The sequence below is a fragment of the Pyxicephalus adspersus genome, chromosome 11 (assembly GCF_032062135.1).
Source record: "Pyxicephalus adspersus chromosome 11, UCB_Pads_2.0, whole genome shotgun sequence".
NCBI classification, from domain to species: Eukaryota; Metazoa; Chordata; class Amphibia; order Anura; family Pyxicephalidae; genus Pyxicephalus; species Pyxicephalus adspersus.
In genome coordinates this window covers 47,765,565-47,779,892 of record NC_092868.1, presented here as the reverse complement: position 1 = coordinate 47,779,892, position 14,328 = coordinate 47,765,565, and the positions used below count along the sequence as shown (strand labels likewise).

The 14,328-nt window shown below is 39.3% G+C and overlaps 1 protein-coding gene across 1 annotated transcript in view; it reads left to right on the top strand.

Annotated features, from left to right (window-relative positions):
- Positions 1-14,328, top strand: part of CEP104 (centrosomal protein 104) — a 48,549-nt gene that overhangs the window by 22,381 nt on the left and 11,840 nt on the right. The window contains exons 12-19 of the mRNA XM_072427023.1: positions 2,236-2,409; positions 5,457-5,633; positions 6,072-6,278; positions 7,219-7,335; positions 8,476-8,506; positions 9,205-9,286; positions 10,538-10,646; positions 11,248-11,386. Coding sequence (XP_072283124.1) covers positions 2,236-2,409; positions 5,457-5,633; positions 6,072-6,278; positions 7,219-7,335; positions 8,476-8,506; positions 9,205-9,286; positions 10,538-10,646; positions 11,248-11,386 — 1,036 coding nt within the window. The remainder of the gene's footprint in view (positions 1-2,235; positions 2,410-5,456; positions 5,634-6,071; positions 6,279-7,218; positions 7,336-8,475; positions 8,507-9,204; positions 9,287-10,537; positions 10,647-11,247; positions 11,387-14,328) is intronic.

Sequence of the window (14,328 nt, the reverse complement as noted above, 5' to 3'; positions counted from 1 at the left end):
GGGTTAATTATGTGAGATTTTTGAAAATCTAAAAAAAAAAATGAACGGTTAGCAGTAAATACTAGTGGTAATATCAGTATATCCCTCGGTTATTTGAAGCCAGGGTTGGACAAAACCTTGGTTATATTTTCCAGGCCCATGCTGCCAGCAAGACTTTAATGAGTCGGAGTGACTAATTAAAATAATAAATTCTGAATCTGGACATTGTTTTTTTTTTTTTTCATTCTGCTGCCATAGCGAAAGTATTGGAAGCTCTGCATGACTGGATCCATGGGCCTTGTGCCTCCTCTGAGACTCCCAGCCTTGTCATACCCACTGTTCCAAACAAAAAGAGTCTAAGATAGCAGGCACTTGTAATTTTCTCCATCTTTTGGCTTTAAATTCTGTGTGCAGGACCATGACAATGGTTCTATGGAGGGTGAGTAATGTACAAGCTAGCAGAAAGTAAACCACCCTTCTAGGGAGCCAACTTCGGTTGTGTGCAGATGATATCTTAATTAGTAACATCTGCTGCTGGGATGTGATGTTTCAGCGTTCGACAGAAGAAGAAGAGATGAGCAAAGCTGTGATTAATGTGTAGCGGTAAAGATGGCGAATGCTGAAAGTTAAAGTTTTAAATTTGCTTATGTTTTGCCTTCCTTGTTTCCTCCTGTCCCCACTTAGGAACATGCCAATTACCTTTTGTTTCCATTACATAGTTTTTGTTTTGTTTTTTTATCCCTAGCAATGCCATTACTAGGACTCTATGCCTTTCTGTGTAGTGCAAGCAGATCATGCTTGGGGGGTAGAGGCCGGTAGAGCTCTGTGCTTGGCTTCCTGAAAACATTATAGCAACTTATCTCAGGGCTCTGGTGCAAGCAGATGGCTGGAGTTATACAAATATCAAAATGCCTTAGGCTGGTAGATAAGTGTACACATGTCAGATGGTTATCAACTGAGACGAACAATCGCGCCCGTCTCCGATGAGAATCAAACAGTGTTTGCCCGCCAAGGCAGATCCATGAACGACCGCTATACAAGTCAAGGGTAAAGAATACAGAGGGGTGACACGCTCGCTCATACTCATCCTAAACCTCTCCATATAACGGAACGACTACTATGTGTACAGCACTCCTTTATTCATCTGTCGCTCTCTTTTATGATCCTTTCCTGGTAGCTTCTATTTTACTGATAGAGTCACTTTAATTGATCGCTTGTACACATAGGACATTGTAGTATTTTAATGTGGAAACTATTGAGACGTTTGGCTGTGTCAGTATGTTGAATTCAGTCCAGTCCCCCAGGGTGATATCATTCGAGGTACCGCAGTGGTCTGAGGCTCAGCATGGCAGTCACTTCCAAGAGTGGCGCCTCTTCTTGGTACACTTAAGCTGCTGCTACAATGTGTTACTGGAGTCTTGTAGTCATATAGGAATTGCCTCTACTTTTTAATCAAACGCAAAAAGCTTTGACATTTTTTCCTCTGCACAGTCCATGTCTGCTCCAATTCATGTATTACATGGCCCTGGTCAAACTGCGATAAAGTACCAAGAAATGAAACAGGTCATGTGAACACATAGGCAGCCACTTTGAACTAGTCATGTGATTTCTTCAAGTGCTATTAGTGGTGCCCAAGTTATTAGGAGACCAACCATTGTTCAAAGGCAGCCTGTTCATTTGAATAAGCCACCTAAGGGTGCGCACACACGCTAGTTCTTGCATCAGCACTTGTTTATGTATCTTTTATTCATTTGCCATTGGAAACAATCTTTCACGACAAACGACTGAAAGATGCATGAACGAGTGCTGTATATACAGTGGCATTCTGTTCTATGGAAAGGGGAGAAGGAGCTGTGCTCTTCTCCCTTTATCTCTGTCCTGAGGGATCCATGAATGACGTTGGATGGCTTCTGTACACATGTCAGATTCTCGCCCGAGACAAGCTCTGCAGCCTTAGTAATGTAGTGCCTTACCATGCTTTCTTGGTCACTTCAACACATTTACGTTGACAAGCTGTGTTGGCATTCCATTAGGAATCAAAAACAGCACAGAAAAGTATGTATCTGCATGTGCAATAACATGGCTAAATTACTCCCACTGTTCCCATTAGTTTTATATTTGTTGTATGTTATGGAAAATGTACAAGTAGGTGTTAGCAATATCTAAAATATTCAGTAGGGCGGAAGCAGAATTTGGAAATTATTTAAATATTCTTTCCGATGACCTTACTTTCTTTTTGTGTATTTCTTTTTTTAGGTATTTCAGGCCTCCTTACGACTACTGAAAATGATTATCACTCATTATATTCCCAAACATAAGCTGGGCAAAGGTGAAACAGTACACAGTGTTGAGAAAACACTTCCAGATCTGCTCACCAGGACCGGTGACACTGCAAACCGACACAGAGTGATCGCCTCCAACTTTATTCAGGTAGTCACATGTCTGTGAATATTGGATTTGTGGTGCGTCCCTAAGCAATAAAAAAAAAAAAATACACTTTAGTAAAAAACAATGTGCTCACTGACATTTGAGCAACTCATCAGCAAAGGCCTATTGAGTGTCTTTGTCAGCAGATTTTGGTAGAACACACATGCAGATATGGATTCAAATTCTATCACTTAGTGGTGTGTTTGGTAGAATTTGAACCTAGATCTGCAAAGCAGGAAAAGCACATTTATTTATTTATTTATTTGTTATAACTTATCTCGGTTTGACTGGTTGAGTAATCATTCACAACTTTCTCTGGTTAGGCATCAGCAAACTGGTTGTTGACAGAGCTCTCCTTAGTTTTTTTTTCTTTTTTTTTTTTTTTCTTTTGCAACAGACCAAAGGGGACTAAATTAGAGAAGTGTATTGTTTGGGTTCAACTACACTTCAATTTTATTTTAAAAGTCATTTTTGTGTGGAACAAAACTGAAAAAAAATTACACTTGCCCTCAATCCCACAGATCCCTCGATAGCGCTGGACCTTCCCTCAATCCGGTCCTGGGTCGTCCCAGTGGGGATGGAGTGCCGGGTGCCATCATCTTCGCTCTTCTCTTCCGTCTTCCTACTGCGTCACTTCGCAGGTGTGAGATCGGGTGACATAGCTACTGTGAAAAGGGAAAAAAGAGCTGATCTCATTAGACATGCGTGAGATTGTCATCTCTTTCCCTTTAGTGGAAAAAATGCACCCAGAGCCTCCCGGGATGCGTGACGTAGGTATCCCAGGAGGCTCTCATTGAATCTTGATCAAGACTAAAAGGGGTGCTGCTGCACTTTTTGTATTTATTTTTTTTTAAAGGATGTTGCAAAAAAAAACATTTTCCTTTACACATAAGGGTTGTCTATCCTTTTTATGTAAAGTGAAAATATTGAGTTTAAGTCCACTTTAAGTGTAATTGCATCATACCTTTAATGTCCACAACACACTGCAAAATGTATTATTGTCCCCTTGAATACATTGTCTGATAAGATTGTTTAAAATGCACAAAAGCAAGCTACAATAATGCTTAATGAAAACCACAGTGTAAACATCAGTGTTTTAAAATGCAAAACCCCAGGAGCGTTTAGTGCGAACAATACCAGCCTTGTTCAGAAATGATCTCAGCGGTTGCCCAAGCCGAGCGGGCCCTGTGATATTACAGCACAGCCCTGCAATGGAACAGTAACACTTTGTGTGCACATATTAACTGCCTGCCTTTAGGGACTGCTGCCCTTATTTACTGCTGCGCTCTCCCTGCCTGGAAAAAAAAACACTGCTCGTTTCCTCTCGGCTCAGACGTGTCTAGAGTTAACGTCCTCCTTATAAAAAAGCCTCAACTCCCTCGTCTGTCTCCCGGTGGTGCACGATTATTTCATGGGCTCATTTTGGCTTTGGCACATACGATTCGTAATCGCTTACTTAAAAGAAAGCGGTGAAAGTTATTACACACGCACTTTGTGCTGTGCAGATGTGACAAACTGAACCCGATAGGCATGAAAAAAAAGTAGACGTGAGGTTATACTGTATGTGCACCAAACTGCTTCTATTGCGTTTATTTTATTAGGTTTTAGTACTCTGATTTTGGGGAATATTCATCAGTTTTGTACATTTTTTTTTTTATTTGATTTGCTTATATCTAAAATATTATTCATTTTAAAGTTTTTTTTTTTTGTTTGTTTTTTGTTTTTTTTAATATTTTTTTAGTATGGCAAGTTTGAAATACGGCTTATTAATGTTTTATTTTACCTTTAGCTCTTTTTTTTTTTTTTGTAAAAGTTGTCCAATTATGGCCTGCTAATTACAAAGAACAATACCTCAATCTGGAATGCACATCGAATTTGGCAGGTCATCCGTTACTTAACAAAACTATCTGTTTTAGGTCCTAATCAGGCAAAGCCAGCATTGATTCTGCTGGGCTCTCCCTTTAGCTAATGCATAGTGCTTTGGGAATCCTTTGCAATATTCTCCCTGGCCCTGTTTAGGTGGGTGCACTACACAGCACTTTTCAAAAATCACCTGCCTGTTTTGGGACAACACAAGTTTTGCCCACCCAGCTTAAAAAAAAATTCTGGGAAGAAAACTGCTTTCTCATGTAATAATTAAATTTCCACTTAAACAATTTATGCTCAGGCAGGGATTTATTACAGAAGGGGACAGGCGATGCCTTTTGGCAATAAGCATTTTTACCTGCCTGATTGCTCTCTGTGGAGCTGCATGCACAGCATTCCGGGTTCCCCTGCATTTGCTGGCACTGAATGAACTTTTATGCGCAAGTTATGTCGTCTTGGCCCAGCCAATCAAGATGAGCTAAGGTCAGAAAAAGAAAGAAGATAGAGGCTTCCTATCATGGAATCGCGTAACTGTAAAACAAAGATTGTGTAGCTATATATAAAATAGATATAAAACACCAGTGGGGGAAAAAGCTGATCAGTTTCAGTTTTCTCTCCAGAATTTTTTTTTAAAGCTGGATGGAAAGAAGCTTTAGTTGGATGGCGGCCCCTGTATTATAAGCCAACTTTTTAATAACCACTCAAAACTGCAGGGTGGTTACTGAAAAGTGTCGGGTGGTACACCCAGCTAAAAGGGTCCGGGGAGAACACTGAACTTAAGACTTCAACTTTGTTACTTCTTTGGTTTGGTCACATGACACCCTGGATCTCAGCTAGTGAGAGACTACTAAAGCAGAGAAACGTGTCACTAGTCCCTGCGGAGCTCACCTTTAAACCTGTTGTTGACAGATTCCTGGGGAGCCACCAAAAAATGGGTTAGGTGCCACTGGGGGTTATTAAACTGCTAAGAGCACTGGACAACTGAATCTGTAAATCTGCTGGCAACAACGCAGGAAATAAGTTGAGCCTTACGTTAAAAGCTGCATATACCCGCTTTAGCTCCAGCAAGGAAAAAGCTTTATGTATTAACTAAATATATATTTATATAAAGCCAAACTTAATAAACAATGTTTTTGAGTGTTATTGTACTGAAGTGTTCACATGTTAATTGATTTGGTTTGCAGGAGATGGCACTCTTTAAAGAAGTGAAACCTCTACAGATCATTCCAGTTCATTTAGTTCAGCCACTGAAGGGATCGTTACCATCACGGTTGGCCCTTAGCCAGGTGGAGCTTGTGGAGAACCTGCTGAAGGAGCTGGGTGTTGACAATTCTGGCTTTACAGTTGACAACGTCATGAAGGTGAGCCATGGTCTTCTGCCTCTATGGAAAAAATTTGACCAATGGAGTCTGTTCCATTTAATGCTGAGGATTAGTTTAGAGCTGCATTTCCCGATCAGTTTTCCATGGAACTATGGGGGCACTCTTTAGGTTTCTAGGGGGTCCTAACCCATCACTAATAATAGGATAGAATTTTTCACCAATATCCAAATGTAGTGGTCACCCTGCAGTGACCATCATTGCAAGGGGCACTACATTGACTGCCGAGTAAGCGGACCTTTTCACACCAATGTGCCATTTCTTCTTTATACAAATGACTTTTAGAAACGCAGGCACCCTGCTAATAGCAAACGTGTTTTTAGAACTTGTATTATGGGTATATTCTGTAGCCTGTTAGCATTTAAACAGGTCACAGAAAAACACTAGTCAAAATTTTACAATTGTTTTTTTTTTAATTAGTTTGCATTAGGCGCCCTGGATTACACAATGGCGGAGGTGCGTGACAAAGCAGTGCGTATTATACTGTATTTGTACAAACAAAAACGCTCTCAGGTCCTGGAACACATGCCACCTGATGATGCCAGCACTCGTAAAAACATCCTGTACAAGACATTGTTTGATGGATTTGCCAAAATAGATGGCCGCCCTTCAGAGTCTGAGCTAAAGGTAAGAAGGAAAAGCAGAGACTTTTGTGGGAAATTTTGGGATCAATCCTACCTGTGACCTACTGATCTGAGCAAAGTTTTCTGAAAAAGAACTACATCTTGTGCAAAGGATGTATGATGGCTGGAGAGGTCATCTCATACTTCATCCACTATCGCATACTAGTATTCTAAAATATAGAGCCCTCTCTAGTTGTATATGAACAAATATTTATAAATTATTTGTAAAAACAAAATATGGAAGTTGAAGTTGGCATTTAAAATATAACTTTTACCAACATTGGTTTCTGAAAAACCATGACAGTAACTCAACATGTATTCATAATCAAAATACAGAATTTGGTATTTGTTATCCTCCCTAATTATCTGCACAGAAAAACTAGACTAAAAAGAGGACAGACAGCAGTGAATTCCAACCTGACATTCAGTTCTTTTCTATTTCTCTGCATCAATACAAAATGTATTGTAATGTAAAAATGTGTTGATGCTGAGTCCCTGTTAGAAATGTTTCCTCTCTAGACAAGCAGTAGGCTGATGAGGTTGTCTTTGTCATCAGACATACATTGAGCACACCTAATTGGCTCTCTGTCTTGTTTTTACCTCACCATTTGTGAGTTATTTTTTAGGGCATTGCAGGAAGTTGACATCAAAATTAACCTCAGGTACTCTACAGAAGTGAAATGTATTAAAATTGCCGAATCTTGGCCAGGACACTATCTGCATGGAGATTTCAGGTTCTCCCCATGTCTGCTTGGGTTTCCCCCCACATCCCAAAAACATGCAGTTAGGTTAATTGGCTTCCCTCCAAAATTGACCTTAGACTTCATTAAAGACTTATGACTATGGTAGAGACAATAAATTGTGAGGCCCTTTGGGTGTGTAATTGATTAAAGACTATGTAGCAGAGGATGTATTTCTCCTTTAACACACCTTTTTGTGGTCAGGCACAGAAGAGGGTGGCAGCAGAGGAGGCGGAAAGGCAGAAGAAGGAGGAGATCCGAGCTCTCCAGGAACAGCTGGCAGCTCTCAAGGATATTCAGTCTGAGGTTGAGACTGGCAAGGTGCGGACCAGTATGGCTGTATACTTTGGACTCTGCATTAAGTATCAAGTGTCTCATGGAATCCTTGCTTGCAGATCTTTTTGTTTTTCCATACACACATCCACAGTATGAAATAACCCAGGAGAGCAGAGACAGAAGGCAGCACACAGAGCGACAAAGCCATTATCCACCAGGGAAACCACTGACTGCTTCTAACTCTACACTGCACTAAAATACATTATACTTGAATATAATCATAATATATAACCCCTAGAAGTATTAATTGTGCCTGAAAAGATTCGTCTTTTGTCTTCAATGCCTCCTGGGAAATGGCAGCACACCTTCTTGTATGTAGGCATTCCTGTACCTCCAGCTTCATAGCTATGTATCTTCAGTGTGTTAGTAAGGTGCTGCTTCTGAGTGCTAATCTTACACGATTAGGATTGAGATTTAGTGATATAGTTGTGGTGCTGTTTATTGTTCTTCCTGAAGGCTCTGATTGACGGCATAGAAACCCTGCCTCTACCAAGATTGCCAAATCTATGCCAGAGTACTGCAGTGTTCTCCCCAGCCCCTTTTAGCTGGGCGCACCACCCGGCACTTATACCTTTTTTTGGGTGGTTACTAAAAAGTTCAGTCACAGTACAGGGGCTGCCACCCGCCTACAGCTTCTTCCCACCCAGCAATAGAAATCTGGGGAGGTTACTGGTACTGCTTAAGTATAATTGACGTTTGTAGATGTTGTCTCTAACAACATATAGCAAATATTCACTTTTCAAGTTCTGGTCCAATGTGAAAATTTCTTCTATCATTTAAACAAAAAAAAATGGCAAATAAGCATCAGCTTAGCTTAGCTACACTTTTACTCCTTCCCTCAGGCAGGTTGTCTTGGCGTCACCTTCAATTCTGCCCTCTCTTTTACTCCCCATATTCAAAACATTTCCAAGTCCTCTTACTTTAACCTGTGCAACATCTGCACAATACGCCCCTACCTCTCCCCAGAGACCACCCAAAATCTTGTACAAAGTATACGCATTGTGCTGTGGGTGTGAGAGCTTTCAACAAATGGCCATTCCTATCAGAGATTGGTATTGCTAATCCTTTAGTGTGTTGGTATGTCTTCACTAAAATTGATTTTTTTTTTTTTTTTTTTTTTTTTAGGTAAAAGAACAAGTAAGCAAATCCAAACTAGGTAAGTAAAATTATTTATTGAATGCAGAGATTTCCAGAAAACCTTTTAAAAGAAAAGTGTTGGACAGGTTTCACCTTGTTGCAGTGTGGTATTGAGCCCACTATAACAAGCCGACTTATTTTCAACTTCACTTAGAGATGGTTTTAGGTGATTTTGATGTTATATTTAAAAAAAAATCTGTAGTTCTTCTGCTGTGTGAAGGTTGGGTTACTTCCTTTGCTGTAACTGTTAATATAAGGCCTTGTTCCATTACCAGTTACCCTGTCCTAGCCCAGCATTCACGCATGACCTCACCACCTGTGACTTTACCAGTGTAGCGAAACATGTATGGAAAATGTATGGATTCCAGTAAGACTGACTCAGAATGGCAAGATGTCATGGGCCGAGTAGAGGGGCGCTAATATGTGTCAAAGCTGCTTTTTGATTGGACGTTTCTGTTGCCTGTTACATGATACAGAATGACATATTCACTGCAGCAAATGACACAACACTGTATTTTTAAAAGCCGTTATTTTTGAAAACTGATTTATTCAAAAAGAAATTTTAGAAAACAATTTTTATAAAAGAAGTTTTTTAAACATTTAATTATTTTATTATTTTAATTACCTATTTATATCCTAATTTACAGCAGAAGTGCAGTCACCTATTTGTGTTTAGTGACCTGTAGTATTACATTTTCGTTCTTCTTTCCTTTTTAGATGAGCGAAATAAGAAAATGTCCTTGTCTCCAAACAATGAAGCTGTTGATGACCAGTCAAATGTTTCTAATTACTTAGATAAGTAAGTTAAAATATACAATACAACATCTGACATTCACCCCGATATCATGTAACATTCATTGTTAAAATTTTATTGGCTTTCTCTTTTAATATTTATCTGTGTCCAACTCTAGTTAAATCTACTTTTTAAGTCCGAGAGCAGTTCTGTTGCTAGATGAGTTTTTCACAGGAGGAGGCTTGGACCTTCATTACTGGAAATATTGGCCAATGCTGAAATGCAATGCCTAACATCATTGCAATAACACTTGCAGTCTCCCTGCTCATAAACGTGCATTAGAGCAGTGATTTTCAACTACTGTGCCTGTTTACTAGTGTGCCGTGAGAGATCTTCAGGTGTACCATGGGAAATTATCCAATTTCAGCTAATTGGTCCAAAAACTATTATTTATTTACTGCAAAAAGTTTGTCTATAACAGGGATGTATAGTGATAGGCAGAACAAAGAAATACTCTTCCACTAGATAGCAGCAGGTAGCTAATTAACCTACTAAATTAGTCTATTTGACATTTTTATTTAGTAGTGTTCCGTGGGAGTTTTCTAATGTAAAATATGTGCCGCGACTTAGATTGTAAGTTCCTCTGGGCAGAGTCCTCTCCCTTTTCTGTGTCACTGTCTGTATCTGTCTGACATTTGTAATCCCTATTTAATGTACAGCGCTGCAAAATATGTAGACGCAATATAAATACTGTTTAATAATAATATTACTCTCCACTCTGCAGGGACTAAAAATGTATCTATGTAATAAGAAAATTTACGTTTTGCTCAGAGGCACAAACAGAATACTTTTCTGGGTTACAGAATTAGCTGACATCAGAAATAAATTTTACGTAACCTTGCAGTGGGGCTTCCATTGGAATGGTTAATTGCCTGTTTAGGGCTTGGGGAACCCTAAAGCACCTCTACTTACCTCCAACACTCCTCTGGCTACCCCCACAACACTGTGGCTGGGCACTTTGCACTTTAGTCCCTCACTTAGATTGTAGGGCTCTGGGTCCTGCATGGTAGGGGATGATGGCTGCAGGGAACAGTCATGCAGAAAAGAAATGTGTTAGGTAAATAAAACCCCCTGTAAAAAATAAAAAATAAAAAAACCCTTGTAGTGTTAGGGGAACCCACATTTTTTATTTCCTGAAATAAGACTTTAAACTAGGTTGAGTCAATATAAATGTGTGCCTGTAGCAGATTTTACTTTCCATATAAATGTGTCTTGTTTTCTTTGAGATGTTTTATGCTTTGTGTGTTTCCCTTGCAGCTTGTGTATTTTCTGTGGGGAACAAGATGAATCTTTTACAGAGGAAGGCCTGGACCTACATTACTGGAAACATTGTCCAATGCTGAAACGCTGTGAGCACTGCAAGCAGGTACCCATTGCTAAGTATATTTCTAAGGATCTTTTACAGCAATCTCTGTCTCCAGCACAGCTTATGTCCCCACCACACTTACATGTACACTATATAAGCAAGTGTTTGTTTTGGTTCTTTATGGCACAGGAACAAGGACTTTTTGACAAGTGCCGTTTCTGCAAATGGTACATTTTTAATTCACCCTTGTGAGTGGAACTGTGGTTTACTCTTTTTAACCCAATCATATACCTGTCCCAATTTTCTTATTTTTGTGGTAGTGAGCAGATTCTTTATGCTGCCGATAACGATATCACGCAATGACATGACGCCAGTTATCTACAGCATTGTCCTGAGCTCAGGGCAGGGTAAGGGCCACTAAAATCCTGAGTTCACAGGAAGCAGGTTAACTGACACTAGACACCCTCAACCCATACGTCATACACAACAGCAATACAAACCAATGACCTAATTTACAGGTTATGTAACCAGCTCTTGGACACCGTTTTGTGTCCATCAACTGCAACCCTTAATAAGTATTTTTAACCTCAATGTTTGTCTAAATGTTAAGAAAATTTATTATAACAAGCAGTAATTGGTCTTTTTTTTTCCATTTTCCCAGGTGGTAGAAATTGCCAGTCTGACTGAACACCTTCTTACAGAGTGCAGTCACAAGGAGTCATTTGGAAAATGCCAACGTTGCTCAGAGGCCATATCCAAGGACCATCTGCTGGAACATGTCAAAGCTAAGACTTGTAACCGTAAGTAATGGTTATGGATACAAGTTGCTGCAGTCAACAAATTAGAATATTTTTATCTATTATCAAAGAGAAACTGAACTTCAGGTTGAAATTTGCCAAAAACTTTCCAGGTGCTTTAAAAGATGTGTTAAAACTCAGGGCAAACGGGGCAAGAATACAAGCTCCTTGGCAGAAAAACATATATGCTAATTAATTGTGTATTTAGACCGAACTGAAACGTGGATTACACATTTTAAAAAACATTGTGTTTTTCGCAGCACCCAAGACAATAAAGCAGAGCATTGTTTTGTTTTTGTTTTTTTTTGTTTTTTGGGGGGGGGGGGGAGTTGTTTTTTGCTTTTTAATGTTCATTCCAGAGACTTAGGCAGAAGTCTCTCCATTTTATTTCAGATGCCCATGTTGAATCATGTATCCGCTGGATACGTGTGGAGTGGTGTATGAATGGCATTTAACATCATTTGTGGCCTTTTACCGCTATGTTTCACTAATGGAGATTGCTTTAAATTGGAATTAAAGTTCCACTTTAACAATTTGTGATCAGGCAGGGGTTTAACGCAGAAAGGGACAGGAGATGTTCCTCCTGCAAGAAACATTCATACCTTCCTGATCGCTCTGTAAAACTGTCAAAATTGCTGAGCTGTGCAGCATTCGTTGCCAGAATACCGGGCAATCTTGGCTTTCCCTGCACCTGCTGGAACTGAACCACGCAGAAGTTAAGTCATCCCAACCTGGCCAACCAATATGGGTGAAGATCGCAAATATCAAGGGAAGAAAGAAGGACATGGGAACAGGTGAGCATCGTGGGGTTTAGTTTCTCTTTAAAAGGTATATAAAGCTGTATGGGCTGCATGCACACGCATGCTACGAGTCTAGGACTCCCCTGGACAATCAGATTCATTTACCAATCTTTTTTGGTTCCTATCCTTGGAATTTCCCTAATTACCACAGATCATCTGAGCCAATATAGCTAAACTTTCTCACCTAAATTCCCCTGAAAAAGCCAATAGGTGGAATGCGTCAGCTAAGGTGGTATTTAGCATTATTTTTCAGGTAATGTCATTATAGAAGTTTTTGTATAGTTAATGGTCAAATACCCCTAAAATTCTAAATAGGGCTTAGACCATCAGTGATTGTTTACCCTATTTGTAATCATTTATTTTCTCTGTTACTGGTTTACCTGTAATCGATACATACAAAAAGTTGTCAACAAAAAAAACCCATCTCTTTCTTTCCATTGTTATTTTATTCATTTTGGTTATGTGAGTGTGGTTTGACCATAAGAGATTTATTGATGGAGGGAAGTCTGTATCTTCCTATTCTAACTAATAAATGAAGCTGTATGAAACAAACACCACTGTTACCTATAGTGGCCTATGGCATCCGTCGCCAGCAAAGTAGATAATCGCTACCTGGTGGTTTGTAATGTGTCGATCATTTTGATCTCATTTCATAAATGTGGCAGTAGAATTAAACCAAGAATTGTAGTGAATGCTATTTATTACATTAATGTGACAATCACATTAGCTGATCGTCCGTTGTAAGAAGAATATTTACTTACAACTTGAATTGACTGAACTTGGACTAAGTTCAGTGTTCCTGTAAGTAGTTGGAGACTCTTACCAGCAGTTCCAGTTAATGAAGTGCTGTAAACAGGACATGTGCCATGGGAGAAGCATCATGTGATCGTTTACAGAGACACAGACAGCAAAGCTTTTTTCCATACAGTGACACTATTAAACAAGAATATGGAGCTGACAAGTCTCCCAGCTAGGTGTATGGTGTTAGGATGTTATATGCCTTGAGGAAATTGTCTGATGTATTAGTAAGGTTTACAGTAAATTCAAATGACCCTGTATTAAAACTATCCTTGTAAACAAAGTTATTGCCTGCTATACCACACATCGCTCAGTTTATGAGAATTTTACCTGTAAAGTATCAAAAAAATTGATGCATCCTCCAAAGCTCTCTCGCTAGTTCTTTCTTCCTGATCTGCAACCAATACAAGATAAAATAGCATGTAGAAGGCAGCAAAAACCAATGAGAGCTATGGGGAACCTGGAGATTGACACTTCTGCAGGTGTCCATTTTCCTGCAGACTTTAAAAAGGGCAAGTGATTGTTTATGATCAAAACAGTGCTAGGCAGCAGGAGTTAAGGATATACAGCTGTCTATATAATATTTTTTTCTTATTTCCTTTTACCCTATCTATATAGCTGTATGTCTTCACCATCCTTTCCCATACCTTTGCATAGTAACTGCTTGCATGTAATTTTTTTATTATCATATATTATCTAAATCTGCCTATCCATATATTGGCAATTCATCACCTCAAGTATTTCTTGCTACAATTCCATATTTTCCAAAACATTTTAATCTATTTATGACCAATGACTGCGATATCTCTTCTTACAGGAAAAGGAAACTGCACACATATGGCAACCCCAAAATATCATAATGTGCTATTATGTTGTGCATACTGGCTCACTATGTCATATTTTTTTTTTTTTTTTTTTTTTAGAAAAGTATATCTATCTATTATTAATAATGGTATTTATATACTGCCAACATATTTTACGCAATGCTGTACATTAAATAGGGGTAGCAAATGACAAACAGATACAAAGAGTCACACAGGAGGAGGAGACGACCCTGCCCAGATAAGCTTACAGTCTAAGAGGTGGGGGGTTTTATGGTATTCTTTCAGTATATCTGACCCCAAACTTAATGGCCTAGCCTAGCCACCCCCAATAAATTGGAATGATCGGTTTACTAAAAAAACATGTGAACTTGCCATGTAGAAGTAAGAAGTAGAATCTGACCAAGTGTAATACAGACACTTACTTCTTCATCCAGGGTTGACACATCATGCCCGTGCTCCTCATGATGACCTGGATGATACTGCCACCACCTCACAGCAGCCTTTATTATTGTCTGTCAAGTAG